The 22301-nt window shown below is 46.4% G+C and overlaps 1 protein-coding gene, 1 long non-coding RNA gene and 1 pseudogene across 14 annotated transcripts in view; 2 read left to right on the top strand and 1 right to left on the bottom strand.

The window, feature by feature from the left end:
* The window catches only part of LOC135969585 (uncharacterized), a 305912-nt gene that overhangs the window by 57455 nt on the left and 226156 nt on the right, over window positions 1-22301 (top strand). The window lies entirely within an intron of this gene.
* The window catches only part of XXYLT1 (xyloside xylosyltransferase 1), a 196281-nt gene that overhangs the window by 146726 nt on the left and 27254 nt on the right, over window positions 1-22301 (bottom strand). For all 13 annotated transcript variants that reach the window (XR_012430554.1, XR_012430553.1, XR_012430556.1 and 10 more), the window contains exon 2: window positions 4512-4659. Coding sequence is in view for 7 of the 13 variants with exons in the window: in XM_005545341.5 (XP_005545398.1) it covers window positions 4512-4659 (148 nt within the window). In the remaining 6 variants the exon portion in view is untranslated. The remainder of the gene's footprint in view (window positions 1-4511; window positions 4660-22301) is intronic.
* On the top strand, window positions 8910-9444 carry LOC102135614 (transcription and mRNA export factor ENY2 pseudogene; annotated as a pseudogene).

Genomic DNA, 22301 nt, shown 5'->3' with positions numbered 1-22301 from the left:
GATATCCATCGTATAATTTATGATATTAGAAAAAATAGAAAGCATCTAGCTAGCTGAGAACAGGGAAATGAGAAAGTGAACTGAGGTTCATCTACTCGATAAAACCATTCGAAAAATTTTCAAAGACTATAATTACACAGAAAATGGGGACGTGAGCCATTAACTGAAAAAATCATGACACAGCTTCATTTGTACAATTTCTTTCATGCTGGGGGGTTGAAATGAAGATTCAATTTCAAATCTTGATCTATAAAAAAGACTCAGAATGATTTTTTTTTTTTTTTTTTTTTTTTTTTTTTTTTTTTTTGAGACGGAGTCTTGCTCTGTCACCCAGGCTGGAGTGCAGTGGCCGGATCTCAGCTCACTGCAAGCTCCGCCTCCCGGGTTTACGCCATTCTCCTGCCTCAGCCTCCCGAGTAGCTGGGACTACAGGCGCCCGCCACCTCGCCCGGCTATTTTTTTGTATTTTTTAGTAGAGACGGGGTTTCACCGTGTTAGCCGGGATCGTCTCTCGATCTCCTGACCTCGTGATCCGCCCGTCTCGGCCTCCCAAAGTGCTGGGATTACAGGCTTGAGCCACCGCGCCCGGCCGACTCAGAATGATTTGAATATACAGTGTAACTCCTACTTTGCCTAAATTTGTAAAAAGCTACATGTTGGGAATATAAAGAAGATAAAGAATTAATAATGATAGACAGGCACGGTGGCTCACGCCTGTAATCCCAGCACTTTGGGAGGCCAAAGCGGGCAGATCATTTGAGGTCAGGAGTTCGAAACCAGCCTGGCCAATATGGTGAAACCCCATCTCTACTAAAAATACAAAAAAAAAATTAGCCAGGCATGGTGGCGAGTGCCTGTAATCTCATCTACTTGGGAGGCTGAGGCAGGAGAATCACCTGAATCCAGGAAGCGGAGGTTGCAGTGAGCCGAGATCGTGCCACTGCACTCCAGCCTGGGCGACAGAGCGAGACTTTGTCTAAAAAAAAAAAAAAAAAGGGAAGCATATTTTAAAAGTAGTTTAGGTACAGAAGGATGACCCTCCTGCTACAGAAGGGAAAGCAAGAGGACACAGATAAAGAATCTGGATTTCCGGGGCAAACACGAGACGGGACCTCCAGGAGGAACTCAGAGGAGCCCAGGTTTTCCTGACCCAGCCCTCCTGGGAGAGACCAAGGGCTCAGGCTCCACCCATACTCCATTCTCACTTTACTGGAGAAAAACAAATGCTATGAAAGAAACGGAACAGCCAAAGCAGCAAGAATGCAGCAATTACGCCACAACAAAACCATCAACCAAAGCACAAAACAACACTCATTTCTGCGATTAAAAAACAACGGATGCAAAAAAGGCAGCAGTAAAGAATCATGACAAACTCAAGACAGCACAAATGATGTCTGAAAACAAAGTGTCCTTCCAAAAATTGCAGGAATTCCAAATGATCTCGGTAGGAACTCCCCAGGGCTGCCAAGTGTGCCAGGCCAGACTTCCTGGCAGGGCACGCCCCAGACGCCACAGGAAACTCAAGGACCGCTCATTTCATTTTATGACTATCAAATTTTAGTAACTCCTAATAACTCTTTTCTTAGGAAGAGGCTTTGGGGCACACATAAAACTGAACTGCTGCCGGACATGGTGGCTCACGCCTGTCATCCCAGCACTTTGGGAGGCCGAGGTGGGCGGATCACCTGAGGTCGGGAGTTTGAGACCAGCCTGATCAACATGGAGAAACCCCCGTCTCTACTAAAAATACAAAATTAGCCAGGCGTGGCGGCGCATGCCTGTAATCCCAGCTGCTCCGGAGGCCAAGGCAGGAGACTTGCTTGAACACGGCAAGAAGAGGTTGCAGTGAGCCCTGATCGCTCCACTGCACTCCAACCTGGGCAAGGAGAGCAAAACTCTGCCAAAAAAAAAAAGAATTGCTTGGAAGGACATTATCACTCCCCTAAAGAACCCCAGAAAAGACAGGGTGTTTGGGTCGGCTGGAGGCACATCTAAAATAACTCCTTCCCCAACTCCTGATGCACGACCCTCGCAGGGCGGGGCCCACACCTGGAGGGACACCTGGAGGGACACCGATGGAGGGACACCTGGAGGGACACCGATGGAGGGACACCTGGAGAGACACCGATGATGCGTCCATTTACTGCATTGACTGCAAAGCTCTGACCAAAGCCTTTTTTCTGCAGACACCACCACCCCGCTGAGCTATGCCAGGCTCTTGGACAGGGCTAAGTCAGAGAGGGCCAGAGCACCTTCTGGGCATAATTATCACCCTCTCCCAGAACAGCCTAGGAGTCCCTAACTCTTGTCATCGGTCCCTGCACAATTTATTGCCGGGATGTCCTATAGCTGGAGGAAGAAGAATTTTCTCTTCCCTGACAAACCACAAGAAGCTGAATTTCACCTCCCTCTGGGTACTCCAAAGCATAACCCCACCTACGTGATGGGCAGGGACCTACCAGCTGACAGAGGGAAAGAGGCAGGAGGGAGGGAGGTGAAGGGAGGGCAGGTATGCCTCCCCCTGGCTCCCTAGGACTACAGAAACCCCTAGAGGGGGATTCCTACAAGTCCTGGGCTCTTCAGAATGCAAGTTGAAACAGTTCACTGCTGCGGCCCCTCATTTTACAGGTGGGGAAACTGGTGAGGCCAAGAGAGACAAAGTGGCTCAGCCCTAGGCACGTAGGTGGCCAATGACGGAGCTGTGAGCAACACCTCCACCGGTCTGCCCGCTAGAATCTAGAACAGAACCACGTCCTTCTCAAGTCTGAGCCACCCACAGCTCCTGTACTGGGCTGTCCAGAGAGGTCACGTACGGGGCACCTAATGGGGTAGCAGTAACTATGTGGAGAAGCAGGTTCCAATCCTGGCTCTGCCACTTAAAAGGCTATATAACCCTGGGCAGGTCTTGCAACTCCTCAGCCTTACCTGTAACCCCACAGGACGGGTAGAAGGGTTGGGTGGAGCTGATGGGGCTGCACCTGGGTCACGGCAAAGGATCACCAATGCTAGTTCTTCGCCCTAGGCCCTGCTGGTGAGCTCGTCTCTTCTCTTCTTCAGACTCCTGCCCAGTGGAGCCCCCTGAGCCTCACAACAAAGGGGACACTCAGAGGCCTCCAGGGTGCTGGCTCTTGCCTGCAAAGTCCCAGCCAGGATGCATGGGCTTGTTTTTCCCTGTGCCAGGACAACCTCCCAACAGGAATGGAGCTTCAACTCTCAACTCCTGAGTCCCTGGTTCACCAGGCACCTTCTTTTTCACTTCTGGTCTGCCAGGCTGGAGGAGCAGGCCTCCACCATATGGCCCATTGTCCCCTGGGCTACCAAGACCTGCATGGCCTGGAAACTGCTGGAAAACTCGACCAGCCACAGTTCAGATAACTGCTACCCCAAGGCCCCAAACACCCCTTCTCACCATTAAGAGGCTCAGGACATGGCTCACCATGGCCAGAAACTGGTTGATATGGTTTGGCTGTGTCCCCACCCAAATCTCATCTCGAATTGTAGTTCCCATAATCCCCACATGTGGTGGGGGGGACCTGGTGGGAGGTAATTTAGTCATGGGAGGGCAGTTATCCTCATGCTGTTCTCATGCTAGTAAGTGAGTTCTCATGAGACCCAACGGTTTTATAAGGGGCTTTTCCCCTTTTTGCTTGGCACTTCTCCTTGCTGCCGCTATGTGAAGAAGGACGTGTTTGCTTCGCCTTCCATGACTGTAAGTTTGCTGAGGCCTCCCCAGCCATGCTGAACTGTGAGTCTATTAAACCCCTTTCCTTTATAAATCACCCAGTCTCAGGTATGTCTTCATGAACAGCATGAGGACAGATTAACACACTGGTCAATATCTAGGGCTCCAGAACCCATCAAGGATCGCTGTAGGGAGATCCCAGAAACCAGAGACACTCCAGGAGTTAGACCCTCCAAGGCTTCCAGTCCAAGCATGACCAGACCTGCCAGAAATCCCACAGAAGCTGGACCGATCACACACGGGATGCTGCATCTCTCTGTCCTGGAGACAGACGCCCAGAAAATCCTTTTAATTACGCATCAGAGTTTCTTCAGAAGTCCTACATGGTCGTAATTTGCACCTCTCACATCTAGATTTGCTATTTTAAAATCAGATAAGTACAGATTCAGACTAGAAAGAACAAGATCATAAATTGGGATGGAGGATCATCTAAACCAACCTACTATTTTTCAGATGAGCACACACAGTATGGGGGTTGAGCCGTGGGGAAGGAAGGGGGCGAGTACAAGGGGCAGAGTCCAGGCCAGAGCCCAGAGACCCCCTGTGTCCTCATAAACGGACCCTGGGAGCTATGCAACCAAGGCCCTGCCCTTGATTCTTGGTGTAGGAAGCTCGGTGGTACAAAGGGCTTGGTTTGGCTGCCTCGTCCACTCTCCCATGTTCAGTGGAGCTCTTCTCTCTGATACAGGGCCTGGGCAGTGTTGGAACCAGGGAAATGGATGCAAAAGTCAGCCACCCAGGGGCTGTTGCTCCTGGAAGCCCAGGTTACCTTTGGGCATGATCTGATGCATGGCGACCGAGAGGAAGAAGATGGAGTCACTGTAATAGGTTCCCGAGCCAGCACTGAAGTGCTTCTGCATGGCCTCCACAACGGGGAAGAGCTTATCCGTCAGCACAGCAACGTCGTGGAAGATGACCTGCAGCAGACGCAAAAAAAAAACCAAGGCTCAGCAAACCAGTTCTCACTGCAAGCTCGACACCCAGCACACACCTGGGCCCACAGAGGCAGAGGCAGATGGTGCCTCTCCGGGGTCCACAGCAAGGGATGCGGCTGGGGTAGCATCAGAGAGTTACGGAAACGAGAAATAACCAGGAGTCAGAAGTGTGGCCTCACTAAGGAGATGGAGAGTCTGTGTGAGGGGCAGCACGCAGGCGTGCACGTACGGGCTGTGCAGTGGAAGAGAAGTGGGAGGACGGGAAATGGAAACAGCCCCTACTCTGCCTCCTGCTTTTGAACTTGAAGCTGGGCCACCCTGAAGGTAGCTCTGTGCCCAGCGACTGGAAACCACGTGAGAGCGTGTGATCCTCATCACACTGCATGGCTAACACTGCTCCAGGCATCGCCACCTCCTCGTGGCCACTACATCTGTTCCATAGGCCAGTCCGATGCTCCAGCTCTACCTCCCTCATCCAACAGTGTGAACAAGGAGAGGGTCTGGCCACTGGAAAATGGAACCCGGAAACTGCTCAGTGCTGCAGTAAACTCACACTCAACCAGCATTTCTTGAGTATCACTGACGCTTTGGAGGCACTGTGAGAAGAATAAGGAATAACCAGATACACTTTCCCCAAAGCACTTAGAAGTCTAGAGGTATCATCAGCTACGGCAGAGCTTTGCAATTTATGAAGCACTCACATACCCGCACTGATCCCCATGACAACCCAGGGCTTCTGTGAGGCAGACATCACTGTTATAGCCTCCAAATGACAAATAAGGACGCAGACACTGACAGGTTACACTTGCACCAAGTCACACGGATAATAAACGCACAGTCAGAAGTTGACCCTGGCCTCCAGATTCTCAGCCCCACACTCTTTCCACCATAAACGCATCCTCATTCCTTAACAGCAACCAACAAAGGATGAGGACATCAGCTCAGCCTGCGATTAGAGCAGACAAGAGTACTAACGGGATCCTGAGTTGGGTTTCCTTGTCTAACACCATCCAGAAGATGACAAGTTATGGCCCATACGTAGCCCCAGCTTCACACGTGATACCAGATGACCATGCACTCGTCCCACATGTCTTGCAAGTTTTTCCTGTTGCTCCACGTGCCCCCACAGGATCTAGATCATTCTATGACACACAGGAGGCACTCAAGCCAGAAGGCCGCGTGTTCCTCCACCTTCTTCCTCAGTGGCCCTAAGAGTTCTGCAAGCGCCACCTCCGGCCACCATCTTCTCTGGTAGGTGACAGGAAGAACCTGCCACGCTGCTTCCTGGCTGCTCAATCACCACCTCATCAACTCCCAAGAGCCCACCTGAACAGGCGCCAGAAGCAAAAGGCAAAGTCACATGAACCCCTGACTGCCCTGTTTATACTGTCACTTGCCCTGCCAGCAGGACAGACAGCTGTGAGTGGTGCCCATGAAGCTCTCCAATAGGTGGGCTCCCCTCCGTCACTCACCTTTGCGCTTTCCCTCCACCTGCCCTTCCAGTCTCACGGGGTTGCCTGCACTACCTGCACTTCCAGAGCCACTGATTGCCGTGGCCCTATAAACCACCCTGCCAGCTCTTCCTTACTGCTGCTTCTGCTTTTGGCCTATATTCCCGCCCCCCCATTTTTTTTTGAGATGGAGTCTCGCTCTGTCACCGAGGCTGGAGTGCAGTGGTGCAATCTCGGCTCACTGCAACCACCTCCCGGGTTCAAGCGATTCTCCTGCCTCAGCCTCCCGAGTAGCTGGGACTATAGATGCGTGCCATCACCCCGGGCTAATTTTTTGTATTTTTAGTAGAAACAGCCTTTCACCGTGTTAGCCAGGATGGTCTCGATCTCCTGACCTCACGATGCACCCGCCTCGGTCTCCCAAAGGGCTGGGATTACAGGCGTGATCCACCACGCCCCGCCTATTTCCCTTGTGTCTTATATATGTATCTTTTTTTTTTTTTTTTTTTTGGAGACAGAGTTTCGCTCTTGTTGCACAGGCTGGAGTACAGTGGCGCAATCTCGGCTCACTGCAACCTCTGCTTCCCAGGTTCAAGTGATTCTCCTGCTCAGCCTCCCAAGTAGCTGGGATTACAGGCGCCCACCACCACGACTGGCTAATTTTTGTGCTTTTAGTAGAGATGGGGTTTCACCATGTTGACCAGGCTGGTCTTGAACTCCTGACCTCAGATGATCCACCCACCTCAGCCTCCCAAAGTGCTGGGATTCCAGACATGAGCCATGGCACCTGGCCTGTATCTCTTATATATAGCTTATTTCTCTTATATTTCTTTTTAACCTATATCTCTCTTAGTTCACCTTTCCTTTTATTCCTGGGTCTCTTTTAATTTCTAAAACACTATTAAACTTAGAAAAACTTTGTTACTATTTTTTTATTTTTAATTTTTGTGGATACAGAGTATGTGTAGATACTTATGGAGTATGTGAGATATTTTCATACAAGCATACAACGCATAATAATCACATCAAGGTAAGTGAGGTATCCATCACCTCAAGCATTTATCCTTTGTGTTATAAACAATCCAATTCTTTTAGTTATTTGAAAATGTATAAACTATTTTTTACTGTAGTCATCCTATTGTGCTAGCAAATACTAGATCTTACTCATTCTTTTCAAATATTTTTTGTACCCATTAACCATCTCCTCCTCCCTCAACTCACTCCACTACTCTTCTCAGCCTCTGATAACCATCATTCTAATCTCTTATCTCCATGAGTTTAACTGTTTTAATTTTTACCTCCCACAAATAAGAATACACCAAGTTTGTCTTTCTGTGCCTGGCTTATGTCACTTAACAAAATGGCCTCTGGTTCCATCACTGTTGTTGCAAATGACAGGATCTCATTCTTATTTATGGCTGAATAGTACTCCACTGTGTATACGTACTGTTTTCTTTTTCCATTCATCAGCTGATGGAACCTTAGGCTGCTCCCAAATCCCAGCTATTGTGAACAGAGATGCAATAAACATGGGGGTGCAGATATCTCTTCAATTTACTTCCTTCCTTCCTTTTGGGTATAGATCTAGCAGTGGGATTCCTGGATCATATGGTAGCTCCATTTTCAGTGTTTTGAGGAATCGCCAATCTATTCTCCACAGTGACTGTACTAACTTACATTCCCACCAACAGTATATGAAGATTCCCTTTTCTCTACATCCTCACCCAGCATTTTTTATTGCCTGTCTTTTGGATAAAAACCACTTTATCTAGAGTGAGATGATATCTCATTGTAGGTTTGATTTGCATTTTTCTGATGATCAGTGATGCTGAGCCCCTTATATATTCTGGTTATTAATCCCTTGTCAGATAGACAGTTTGCAAGTATTTTCTCCCATTCTCTGGGCTCTCTCTTCACTTTGCTGGTTGTTTCCTTCACTGTGCAGAAGCTTCTCAACTGGATGTGATCCCATTTGTCCATTTTTACTTTGACTGCCTATGCCTGTGTTGTATTACGCAAGAAATCTTTGCCAAGTCCGATGTCCTGGAGAGTTCTCCCAATGTTTTCTTTTGGTAGTTTCATAATTTGAGGTCTTAGATTTAAGTCTTTAATCCACTTTGATTTTTTTATACAGCAAGAGAGAGAGGTCTAGATGCATTCTTCTGCCTAAGGTTATCCAGTTTTCCCAGCTCCATTTATTAAAGAGATTGTCTTTTCCCCAGTGTATGTTCTTGGAACCGTTGTCAGATATGAGTTCATTGTAGATGTATGGATTTGTTCCTGGGTTCTCTATCCTGTTGCATTGGTCTACATGTCTGTTTTTATGCCAGAACCATGCTGTTTTGGTTACTATAACTCTGTAGTACAATTTGAAATCATGTAATGTAATTCCACCAGTTTTGTTCTTTCTGCTCAAGATAGCTTTGGCTATTCTGGGTCTTTTGTGGTTCCATATAAATTTCAGGATTTTTTTCCTATTTCTGTGAAGAATGTCATTGGTATTTTGATTGGGATTGCATTGAATCTGTAGATTGCTTTGGGTAGTATGGACAGTTTAATAATATCGGTTCTTCCAATCCATGAATATGGCATATCTTTCCATTTCTTGGTGTCCTCTTCAGTTTCTTCCATCAGTGTTTTATTGTTTTCATCCTAGAGAGCTTTCACTTGTTTGGTTAATTCCTAGGTATTTTATTTTACTTGTAGCAATTATAAATGGAATTACTTCCTTGATTTCTTTCTCAGATTGTTCGCTGTTGGCATATAGAAATGCTAATGATGACTGAGGGTCTAAGTCCGGGCAGCCGAAGAGTGTGGTTAGCAAGATGAACAAAGATGCGCAGATGAGAGCAGGGATTAACCAAAAGTTGATAGAAACTGGAGAAAGAGAACGCCTCAAAGAGTTGCTGAGAGCTAAATTAATTGAATGTGGCTGGAAGGATCAGTTGAAGGCACACTGTAAAGAGGTAATTAAAGAAAAAGGACTAGAACACGTTACTGTTGATGACTTGGTGGCTGAAATCACTCCAACAGGCAGAGCCCTGGTGCTTGACAGTGTAAAGAAGGAGCTCCTAGAAAGAATAAGAACATTCCTTGCTCAGCATGCCAGCCTTTAAGATTGAGTTAGATTGTGTTGTTGTGGTTTTATTTCTGAAAGTAAAACTTGCCATAAATTAGAAAACAATTTCCCAAAATAAAATCCTTTTTTGTGTGATGGTATACAGTTTTCAGTAATGATGTATACATTGTATTGATTTTTTTTCCCTAAATGTGTTATTTTAATAAATATCTCATGAATGAGAAAAAAAAAAAGAAATGCTAATGATTTTTGTATGTTGAATTTCTATCCCGCAACTTTACTAAATGTATTGATTAGTTCTAATAGTTTTTTTGGTGGAGTCTTTAGTTTTTTCCAAATATAAGGTCATATCATCTGCAAACAAGGACAATTTGACTTCTTCCTTTCCCATTTGCATACCGTTTATGTTGTTCTCTTGTCTGACTGCTCTAGCTAGGATTTCCAGTACTATGTCACTATTCAACACTGTGGGCATCCTTGTTATTTCAGATCTTACAGGAACGGCTTTCAGTTTTTCCCCATTCAGTAGGATATTCGCTGTGGGTCTATTGCATATGGCTTTTATTATATTGAGGTATGTTCCCTCTATACTCAGTTTTTTGAGGATTTTTATCATTAAGGGATGTTGAATTTTATCGAATGCTTTTTCAGCATCAACTGAAATGATCATATGGTGTTTTCCCTTCATTTAGTTGCTATGATCTATCACACTGATTGGTTTCTGTATGTTGAACCATTCTTGTATCCCTGGGATAAATTCCACTTGGTCATGATAAATAATTTTTTTTAAATGTACTGCTGACTTTGGTTTGTTAGCATTTTGTTGAGAATTTTTGCATGTGTTCATCAGGGATACTAGCCTGTAGTTTTCTTTTACTGATGTGTCTGTCTGGTTTTTGGTATCAGGGTAATTCTGGCCTCATAAAATGAGTTTGGAAGTATCCCCTCCTCCTCTATTTTTCAGAATAGTTTCAGTAGGGTTGGTATTACATCTTCTTTAAATGGTAGAACTTAGCAGTGAAGCCATTGCATCCTTGACTTTTCTTTGCTGGGAGACTTTTTATTATGGCTTTGATCTCGTTATTTGTTATTGGTCTACTTGGGTTTTGGATTTCTTCATGATTCTATCTTAGTAGGTTGTATATGTCTAGAAACTTATCCATTTCTTCTAGGTTTTTCCAATTTATCAGTATATAGTTGTTCACAGTAGCCACTAACGATCCTTTGAATTTCTGCAGCATCGATTGTAGTATCTCCGTTTTCATCTCTGATTTTATTTATTTGGGCCTTCTCTCTTTTCGTTCTTAGTCTGGCTACAAGTTTGCCAATTTTGTTTATCTTTTCAAAATACCAAAAAAACAACTTTTCATTTCATTGATCTTTTGTATTGCTTTGTTTCAATTTCATGTATTTCTGCTCTAATTTTTATTATTTATTTTCTTCTACTAACTTTGGGTTTGGTTTGCTGTTGCTTTTCTAGTTCTAAGACGCATCATTAGGTGGTTTATTTGAACTTTTTCTTCTTTTTCGATGTGGGCATTTATAGCCATAAACTTCTCTTAGTACTGTTTTGCTGTATTTCATAGGTTTTGGCATGTTGTGTTTCTATTATCATTTGTTTCAAGAAATTTTTCAATTTCTTTCTTAATCTCTTCATTGACCCACTGGTCATTCAGAGGCATATTGTTCAGTTTCCATGTGTTTGTACAGTTTCCAAAATTCCTCGTTATTAATTTCTAGTTTTATTCCGTTGTAGTCAGAGAAGACACTTGATATTATTTCAGTTTCTTGGAATGTTTTAAGACTTGTTTTGCAACCTAGCATATGGTCTGTCCTTGAGAATGATTCATGTGCTGAGCAGAAGAATGTGTATTCTGTAACTACAGAATGAAATGTTCTGTATCTATTAGGTCCATTTCGTCTATGGTACAGATCAAGTCTGATGTTTCTTTGTTGATTTTCTGTCTGGATGATCTGTCCAATGCTGAAAGTGGGGTGTTGAGGTCTCCAGCTATCATTGTACTGGCGTCTATCTCCATCTCTCACTCTGATAATATTTGCTTTACACATCTGAGTGCACCAGTGTTGGATGCATATATAATTGCTCTATCCTTTTGCTGAATTGACCCCTTATCATTATACAATAACCTTCTTTGTCTCTTTTTAAATTTTTTTCTTGAAATCGATTTATCTGATATAAACATAGCTACTTCTGCTCCCTTTTGGTTTCCATTGGCATGAAATATCTTTCGCCATCCCTTTATTTTCAGTCTATATGTGTTTTTATAAATGAAGTGTGTTTCTTGTAGGCAATAGATCCTTGGGTCTTAAAAAAAATCTATTCATTCTCTCTTTTTCTTTTGATTGAAGGTTTAGTCCATTTACATTCAATGTTATTATTGATTAAGTAAGGACTTACTCCCGCCATTTTGTTATTTGTTTTCTGGTCTTGTCTTCCTTCTTTCCTTCCTTCCTGTCTTCCTTTTAGTAAAGGTGTTTTTCTCTGGTGTTATGTTTTATTTTCATGCTTTTTACTTTTTCATATCCATTGTATGTTTTTAGACTTGAGGTTGCCATGAGATTTGCAAATAATATTTTATAACACATCATTTTAAACTGATGACAAATTAACACTGATGATATAAACAAACATACTAAAAAACAAGCAAAAAGAAAACTAAAAAAGACTCTATACTTTAACTTCATCTCCCCACTTTTTAACTTTGTTGTTTCTATTTACATCTTGCTGTACTGTCTATGTCTTGAAAAGTTATTATTTTTGATTTGTCTTTTCATCCTTGTACTTAAGATATGAGAAGTACACACATTGCAATTATAGTGTTTTAACAGTCTGTGTTTTTCTCTGCACTTACTATTACCAGTGAACTTTTCACCTGCAGATGATTTCTTATTGCTCATTAACATCCTTTTATTTCAGACTGAAGAAATCCCTTTAGTATTTCTTGTACGATAGGTCTGGTATTGATGAAATCCAACAGCTTTTGTTTGTCTGGGTACATCTTTATTTCTCCTTCTTGTCTGATTTTTTTTTTTTTTTTTTTTTTTTTGAGACGGAGTCTCGCTCTGTCACCCAGGCTAGAACGCAGTGGCATGATCTCGGCTCACTGCAAGCTCCGCCTCCCAGGTTCACACCATTCTCCTGCCTCAGCCTCCGAGTAGCTGGGATTACAGGCGCCTGCAACCATGCCTGGCTAATTTTTGTGTTTTTAGTAAAGACGGGGTTTCACCGTCTTGGCCAGGCTGGTCTCGAACTCCTGACCTCAAGTGATCCGCCCGCCTCGGCCTCCCAAAGTGCTGGGATTACAGGCATGAGCCACCACACCCAGCCTGAAGGATATTTTTGCCATATATGCTATTTAAGTTTTTTCCCTTCAACGCTTTAAGTATGTCATGCCACTCTCTCCTGGCCTGTAAGGTTTTCACCAAAAAGTCTGCTGCCAGATGTACTGGAGGTCTATTTTATGTTGTTTATCTTGCTACTTTTAGGATCCTTTCTTTATTCTTGACTTTTGAGAGTTTGATATTAAATGTCTTGAGGTAGACGTCTTTGGGTTAAATCTGCTTGGTGTTCTATAACTTTCCTGTACTTGAATATTTATATCTTTCTTTAGGTTTGGGAAGTTCTCTGTTATTATCCCTTTAAGTAAACTTTCTACGGCTGTCTCTCTCTCTACCTCCTCTTCAAAGCCAGTAACTCTTAGATTTGCCCCAATGAAGCTATTTTCCAGATCTCATAAGCATGCTTCAATCTTTTTTACTCTTTCTTTTGTCTCCTCTGACTGTTTTTGCTTGCTTGCTTGCTTTTCTTGCTTTCTTTTTTTGAGACAGGATCTGGCTCTGTCATCCAGGCTGGAGTGCAGTGGTGCAATCTTGCCTCATTGCAACCTCTGCCTCCCAGGCTCAAGCCATCCTCCCAGCTCTCACTTTGTATTTTCAAATAGCCTCTTAAAACTTACTATATCACTCTTCTACTTGATTAATTCTACTATTAGGAGATTCTGATGCATTCTTCAGTATGTCAATTGCATTTTTCAGCTCCAGAATTTTTGCTTGACTGTTCTTGTTTGTTATCCTGATAGGATTCTGAATTCCTTCTCTGTGCTATCTTGAATTTCTTTGAGTTTCCTCAAAACAGCTATTTTGAATTCTCTGTCTGAAAGATCACATATCTGTTTCTCCAAGACTGGCCCCTGGTGCCTTATTTAGTTCATTTGGTGAGGTCCTATTTTCCTGGACGGTCTTGATGCTAGTGGATGTTTGTAGGTGTCTGGCCAGTGAAGAGTTAGGTATTTATCTGGCCATTGAAGAGTTAGGTATTTATTGTAGTCTTTGCAGTCTGGGTTTGTTTGTACTCATCCTTCTTGGGAAGGCTTTCCAGGTATTCAAAGGACTTGGGTGTTGTGATGTAAGTTTTTGGTCACTGCAGCTGTATCTGCATTAGGGGGCATCCCAAGCCCAGCAATGCTGTGGTCCTTGCAGATTCATAGACGTACCACCTTGATGGTCTTAGATCACATCTGCAAGAATTCTCTGAATTACCAAGCAGAGACTCTTGTTCTTTTCCCTGATTATCTCCCAGATGAATGTGAGGAGGGTGATTGGTGGCAGCTTCTATTTGGCCATCTTGCTCCACCTCCGGCCTAAACTTAAAAAAACTTTTATACCACATTGGTCCTAATCATTCTGTAAAACTTGTTTTATGTAACACTTTAAAATATCTTCACGTTTCTCTTCTAATGTCCTGGTTTCCTTTATCCTTTTTCTGGCTGCTGGTTTTTGTTTTTTGTTTGTTTGTTTTTTAATACTTTTTTAATCCAGACCAGTTCCTGCTATTTCCCAACAGAAATCTCAAATTATGTTTCTCATTCCCACACCCCCTCCACTTCCTGTCACCCCTGCCCCTGCGACCTCTCTGACAGGTTTCCCTACCTCCTGCCTTCCCCACTCCCCATTCCAGCTTCTGTTACACCTCCAGAATTGTTTTCCAAAGAGAAAAATTCATTTTTCTCTCTCCTTGGCTTCAAGACCTCCAATGACTCTTTGCTCCCTTAGTTACAGTCCAAATCCTCTAGCAAGGCTTATAAGCCCCTGCAGTAGTGGCTCTGGCTACATCTCCTGCCCTCCCTGCCTCTTGTGACTGGGCAGCACTGAACCAGGCAGTCTCCCATCTGCTGGCCACACCTGTAAGACCTACATCCTTGTACGCCTGTACTTGCTCTTCCCACTTGCCTTCTTGGCTCAGGGTCTGTAATAACCTCTCCCAGCCCCCATGTGCCTGGTAAGATCCTATCCGGTTTTCCAACCCTCCCCTCCAGCCTTCCCACAGCCTTCCACAATTCACCATGCCCTTCCTAACACCCCATATCGCATGGGGCTCCACTTACCCTGTCTGACTCACTTTACAGGGCTCTGTTTCTCTCTGTCTGCTGCATGGGGCACTCCTTCTAGCCAGAGGCCATGACTGCTCTGTGCCCTGTATCCAGCCACTGGCCACATGACAGGCCATCCGTACATCCATACAGGTTTGCTAAACTAAGTGAACTGCACTTTGGGCAAGTAACTAAACCTCTCCGAGCCCCAGTTTCTTCATGGGTAATACAGGACTGACAACACGTAGTTCCTGTGGTGTCTGCCAGGGCTATCTGGAACACACACTCAGCCCAGGGCTTGCCACACTGTGCTTATTCCTAAGTGTTAGTATGGAGCCTCCTCCCAGTCCCCTAAATGCCCTCTCCCCACAGATCAGTTTTCTCTCCTAAGCCAGCTTTTCCCTCTGAGCCTCGTTATACCTCCAAATCATCCCTATTCGTTGGAATTACACAGGACCTGGAAGCTGACAAGAGGGTTCTCGCAGAACGGAAGGCCTCTGTATTCACTAAGCAGGAAGAGAAAGAACGGGTCTGCGCAGGCAGACACACAGAGCAGGGCTGCTGCAGCCAAACTAAGGGAGATGAAGAGCTGTCCTCAGCCAGCTCACTCCCTACTGGCCCTATCTCACCCCAAAGCTTCACAGGAGACAACTGCATCCCATCAGCATTAATAGACTTACGAGGACAAACTGTACTCAGCACATTGTTCCAAATGCTGGGCTGCCAAGCCTGCACCCATGAATATTTCATATAATAAATCTGCTTAAAGATAAATGAGTATGTTTCATGAAATAGACTTTATGCAGCAAGAGGCAAACCACAGACACAGCAAGTGTGAATCAAAATACCCAAGCCTCCCACAAACTACAACAGGTTTGCAAACTAACCTTCCCAAGGACGGGCTGGCATCCGCCATACTCCGGGGCCCTTTGCCCAGACTAGGGGCTGATGCCTGGCAGTGGGGCAGGGAGCAGGAAAGCAAGAGTGAAGAGAGGAAATGAGAGGCACAGGGGAGAGAAAAGGCCACCCCTTCGTCCTCCCCTCCTCCCTTTCAAGTTCCCCATCTCGAGAGCTGCAGGAAGAACATACAACCTGGGAATCCAGGAATATAAGATGACTCCCATACTGAAGGCAATCGGCCAATGAGAAGAACCAAAACAATGCTTAATGCCAACCTGGAATATATGATTTTTAGGAATGCAGACAAAAAAGTCTGATCACGATTTGTAGGTTTTGTTAATTTGTTTACATACACATACTAAAAATCCTGTTGATTATAAAATACTATTTTTCCCACACCCAGCTTACAAAATAATTTCTCTTCAGACCCTTCGTGTGCACCAACAGCAATGCCTTTATGAAGCCTAGAGTCAAGCTGAGTCACCCAGAGCACATCCTCCTCACCAGCTGTTTAGGGTGTGTTCGATACAGTTCCCTGTGATTTTATGTAGAATGTTGGCATCAGAAATGTCACCCAACCCACAAGAACCCGTGTTCATATCATGAAGGCAGTTGGGTGTTGTTTTTAATCACCTAACAACATTTCTCATAGTAGGGTTCTTCACCGGCCTATAATCATACATTTGTAGCCATTCACCAACCTTCAGGAATATCCCGCCCCAGAAATATCCTCCCCCAGAAATAATGAGTAAATCTGTGTTAAATTTCTTTGCCTACTTTTATTTTTAATTAATTCTGCATCTAAATTCAGTAATGACTGAGCTTTCTTTTTAGGTAAAGATGTCATCAAACAGTACTTCGTTGTTCAAACTAAAATACGTCACCAAGAAACCTCTGTGTGATATAAAAGACCTTGGAAAGGCTCAACTCTTCCAAAAGGGACAGTGTGGGGAGGAGGGGAAAGAGGTGACGCTTGCCTCACATTCCAGCATGCACAGCAAACTCAGCACGTGTGATGCAGAGAGGCTGAAGCACCGGTCGTGGCAGAGCCTGGTGCCAGGCAGAAGCAGGCACCTTTGCCACCCAGCCCTGTGCTCGCTGGCACTGAGATGCCTGAGAGCCAGGCCACCGCTCCTGTAAACACTCCCTGGGGACACAAAGTCAGGCCAAGCCTTTAGCTGCATTTAGTGGAGAAAATCCATTTTATCACTTGGCCTGCCCCACTGGGCATCAGGTGGCAGCCACACTCCCGAGCCAAGAAGGCACGTGGCAAGGGCTGGCCCCAAGCACGGAAAGATGCCAGGTTTCCAGGAGAGCCCAAGGCCTGCTTAAAGAACAGCCACTCCTCTGGCCACAGACAGCAATGCCACAGGTCGGCCAGAGGCCAGGGGTTTGCCCATCTCCTCCCCGTGCTCATCCAGAGACCATCCCCCAGCACAGCTACTGGAGGGAAGGTGATGGCACAAAGGTGAGGCACTCTCTGCCCAAGTCCAGCAATCCTGGTGCCCCTGCCACTGCTGAATCCACCTCCTGCAGGAACCACAAACAGGTTTCAACTTGTCCTGAGCGGCTGCCTGGAGCACAGGCAGGAAGGATTCCGCAACAACATCCGGACTCCGCGAGAAGGTCTGCCATCAGCAGAAATGTCCACCAGTGGGCTGGCCAGCTCGCCTCCCGCGTAGTTATCATCCAAGCTCAGTGGGCACAACATTTAGGCTGGAATCACCCCGAAGATGAGGAGTCGGTGCCTCCTGAGACTCAAGAATGAACTCATTATGAAAAGCACGGTCTGGGGTTCAGATGCTCAGATGCCACCTAGTCACCTGGCAACCCTGGTCCAAGTACTTCAACACCCTAACTCCTCCGCACAGCGGGAGTCATGTGACTGTCCCCCAGGGCTCTCAGGAGAAGCATAACGGGAGTTCAGTAAAGGACAGCTGACACCGCCAGTACTCCGTTCCAACAGTTGGGAAGTTTTTTCCACACAAGAACACCTAGATTAGAGAAAAGAATACACTCTGTATTTACACAGTGCCAAGATACTATAGGCACTAATAAAAGCTAACTGGTAAAGGCAGTGCAGCGGCTCACGCCTGTAATCCCAGCACTTTGGGAGGCTGAGGCAGGTGGATGGCCTGAGCTCAGGAATTCCAGATCAGCCTGGGAGATATGGTGAAACTCCATCTCTACCAGAAATACAAAAAATTAGCCAGGTGTGGGTAGTGCACCACAGGAGGCTGAGGTGGGAGGATCACTTGAGCCTGGGAGATAGAGTGTGCCATGAGCCAAGATCTCCCCACTGCACTCCAGCCTGCTGGGAGGTAGAGTGTGCCATGAGGCAAGATCTCCCCACTGCACTCCAGCCTGCTGGGAGGTAGAGTGTGCCATGAGGCAAGATCTCCCCACTGCACTCCAGCCTGCTGGGTGACAGAGTGAGACCAGTCTCAAAAAGCGCTGCCGCAATGCTCCACTGGAAGGTAGTTCCAGGCCCTTCCTCCTGCCACATTCAGCCCACATCTGGATCCCACCTCTGCTGGGGGCTGCCCAGGGCCCACCTAGAAGGTTCCTTCCACACTCTTCATGCTTAGCATGGAGTACCTATTTGCAAAACATGCTTCAAAAGTCACTAAAACAGGCCAGGCACGGTGGCTCAAGCCTGTAATCCCAGGACTTTGGGAGGCTGAGGTGGGTGGATCACCTGAAATCAGGAGTTTGAGACCAGCCTGGCCAACGTCTCTACTAAAAATACAAAAATTAGCTGGGTGTGGTAGCGCATGCCTGTAATCCCAGCTACTAGGGGGGTTGAGGCAGGAGAATCACTTGAACCTGGGAGTGGAGATTGCAGTGAACCGAGATTGTGCCACTGCACTCCAGCTTGGGCAACAGAGCGAGACTCTGTCTCAAAAGGAAAAAAAAAAGTCACTAAAACGATCCAAACCTATAGGTAGATCAAACACAATTCTGAAATGTATCAGAAAAGTCACTAAGTAAAGACAACTGCCTCCCAGTTGGAAATGGCCTCTCCCACTCTGAAGCCTTGTCAAGCCGCAGGACACCAAGGCTGACCTGAAGAAGCGGGACAGGTCTTTCAGGACCGACACCTCCTTGGCACGTTCCCAAGGAGGAGCTGTTCACGCCTTCTCGAAGCAAGGGCAGGTGCCCTGTGATGCCCGGTATCCATACACTCGGAGGACAAGCAAACGAAATGACAGGCTCTGAGGCTGGTGGGTAGGGACACAGTAGACCCTACCATAGGCCCCACAGAATTTAAATTAGGGCACAGCTATTCTGTGTCCTGATTTTCATGTCTGAAATGATATCAAACGTATTTCCTTAAAGGAAGTTTTCCTGGAGCAACAGACAGATGATTGAGTGACGGACAGGCAGAGCTACATCACGTATTGATCTCCCCAAGGCTTGTCAGCGACTCCAACAAGAACTGGAGGAAAAATGACTTTCTGGGAAAACAAAATAAAACACTGCTTTCCAATTAATCTGCACCATGAATGTGAAGGCACGTTTCCAGGAGGAAAGAAAAATCTAACGGACTGGGAGTCTCATTCCTACACCCATGCCAGACACCTGAACACCCCAGGGCCTCTACACTGGCTACTCTGCTGAGAGAACCCTCCCCCAGAACCTTCTCCTGCCTGAATCCTTCTAGCCGTCCAGGTATCAGTTCAAATGTCACCTCCAGAGGTTTTCCCTCACCAAAAAAGTAGCTACCACCCTCACCACCAACACCACACACATGCACACCACACACACACACACACACACACACACCAGTCCTACCTATTGCATGACCAGATTCATTTCCTCCATAACACTTATCAGCAGATATGTCATATTTTTCAGTGTTTAGTCCCTTACTGCCCATCTCTCCCCAGCTCCCAGCCGGCCTGTAAGGCACCATGAGGGCGGGCCCTTGTCTGTCTTACTCACTGCTGCACACCCAGCTCTCAGTCGAGTGCTTCACGTGCAGTGCAGGCTCTGTACATGCTTGCTGCAGGTAGGAACGAGCACAGAAAGGGGCAGAGGGGCGGCGTGATGGAACAGCCGTTCCAGACACAGAATGCTGCCCCGTGGCCCCACAGCACTTGGGAACTCAGCAGTTCTTTCCCACCCCAGCATCTCCTCTGGGCATGTCATGTGCTTCTCCATCTCCGTCCCAGCCCTCACCCAGAGAGAGATTTCTTCCACATGGGACTTACTGTAAACATTCCAGAGCACAGGTCTCCTTCTCACCTTTAACCTGCTAGATAGAACGCCCCGCAGAGCCGGGCTACAATATCTCACTTTGTCAGTAGGAGCTGTTGCCTCAATTTTACACCCAACCTGCAAACTACTGATATGACTTTTTTTTTTTTGAGACGAATTCTTGCTGTCTCCCAGGCTGGAGTGCAGTAGCATGATCTGGGCTCACTGCAAGCTCCGCCTCCCGGGTTTACGCCATTCTCCTGTCTCAGCCTCCCAAGTAGCTGGGACTACAGGCACCCGCCACCACGCCTGGCTAATTTTCTGTATTTTTAGTAGAAACGGGGTTTCACCGTGTTAGCCAGGATGGTCTCGGTCTCCTGACCTCATGATCTGCCTGCCTTGGCCTTCCAAAGTGCTGGGATTACAGGCGTGAGTCACTGCGCCCAGCCACTGATACGACTTTGATGACTGGAGGAACACCAGGGTTCTTGGTCTTGTGCCGACAGGATTAACGACATGGACACACGTGGAGTGCTTTTAAGGAGCAGAAAGTTTAATAGGCAAGAAAGAAGGAAGAAAGAAGAGAACAGATCCCCGTACGGAGACAAGGGCGGGGGCTTGGAACAAAGAGAAAGGAAGTGCGGTGGAAAAGTCGTGGGTTACATGGGACGCTGGAGGAGGTGGGGCCTGATCTGCATCCAGGCTGTTATTTACAGAGCACACAGAAAAACTTGGCCCTCCCACCTTCGTTTAGGCCTTTTAATATGCAAACGTGGGGCTCCCCGATGTTCTGAACACAAGGTGTTATCTGGAGGTGGCCATGACACTTGGTACACCCAGTGACAAGGAGAAGAAGGTGAGAATCCCCTGTTGAGTGAACCCAGTTTCTAATGGGTAGTATTTGAATATCAAAGCTTGCTAGCCCGGCCCTTCAAGCCGCCTTTTCTGTTAGAAAAGAGATGGTTCGGCGGTTGTTTCTTATTATAAGAAAATTTCCACCGAGAACCTTTACCCTAACTATCTGCCTAAAAATTATTTCTTAATAACTCCTGTAGTACTACTTCAGAATAGCTGTGCCCGAATCTAAATTTTATGTCTGAAATGATATCAAAGGTGTTTCCTTAAATGAGGTTTTCCTGGAGCGACAGACAGATAATTGAGTGATAGATGGGCAGAGCCACAGGTCTATTGATCTCTCTTTGCTTGGTCACGAACGGGTCTTGGAAACACTGTCATTCTCAGCGGCTGCCTGTTGCCCCCACCAGTGACTTGAGGTCCCTTTGAAAACAAAGGTCTCCAAGGGTAAGTGGGAAACGCTCTGAATTTGATTAGCTTTAAATGGGAAAGGTAACAGTCATCATGGATGTGCAGCTTTTATGAGGAAAGAAAAAGACAGAAGCGCAGGCCGGGCCCCACCCTCACGTGTCAATTATCACTTTTGCAGGATGTCCTGGATGTACTAATAATTTAATTTTGCCAGGCAGTACCACAAACAGCTGAAGAGGGGAAAAGCAGCCTGCCCAGCTAATTTCTAAAACCATGTCCAATATCCATTCTCACAACCTACTTTACTGACAGTTCAAAAGCGACAGCTCCTCCTCCCCACACTGTCCTCACGGCATGACGTCCAATCGTTACGCTGACCTGCTACCTCCTCACCCTCATGTCCACCTCGCACTTACTGGACAGTCACTAGTTTCTAGGTAACCAATCTGCAATGAACGTTCTGGGACTCCCTCAAGATTGCCACTGTGTCAGCAGAGATGGGCTCTATTCCAGTTGTCCAAAACCTTGACAGGACCAGGGCAGGGTAGGAGCAAATGTAACGCAAAGACACCGACCCACCGGACAGGGGGTGATGCAACGTCACCTGTCACCAGGGCAGCGTGTCTCCAGCAAGCCTGCCAGCTTCACCCACACTACCAGGAGGGCAGCTCTGCTGGGGTCTCCAGCTCTGCTGCATGCACATGTGGGCTCTTGCTGGGGAGACTTTTACTAAAACACAGATTCCAGGGTCCTGAGCACAGAGTCGGGGTCGGCAGTGAGGCACAGGAATCTTCATTTAAAAACCACCCCCGGCCAGGCGCGGGGGCTCACGCCTGTAATCCCAGCACTCTGAGAGGCTGAGGTGGGCGGATCACCTGAGGTCAGCAGTTCGAGACCAGCCTTATCAACATGGAGAGACCCCCCCCCCCACCCCGTCTCTACTAAAAATACAAAATTAGCTGGGTGTGATGGCAGGTACCTGTAATCCCAGCTACCCGGGAGGCTGAGGCAGGAGAATCACTTGAACCTGGGAGGCGGAGGTTGCGGTGAGCCGAGATCGTGCCATTGCACTCCAGCCTGGGGATAAGAGCTAAATTGTGTCTTTAAAAAAAAAAAAAAAATACCACTCCCAAGTGATTCCACTGTAGGTGGCCCCTAGGCACCCTGAGAAAGAAGGTGACAGATGACCCCATTCTACTCAATCCCTGTCAGATGGCCCCAGGGTACTGCTTGGGTTTGGTTCTTGAGTCACACTGCAGGAGGACAATGGGCAAATTCTGGAGCAAGCTTGTCCAACCCAGGCCTAGTCTGGCTTTGAATGTGGCCCAACATATGAGT

The sequence above is a fragment of the Macaca fascicularis genome, chromosome 2, assembly GCF_037993035.2.
Source record: "Macaca fascicularis isolate 582-1 chromosome 2, T2T-MFA8v1.1".
Classification (NCBI taxonomy): Eukaryota; Metazoa; Chordata; class Mammalia; order Primates; family Cercopithecidae; genus Macaca; species Macaca fascicularis.
The sequence above is the reverse complement of the archived record's forward strand: the minus strand, read 5'-3'. Positions and strand labels throughout refer to the sequence as shown.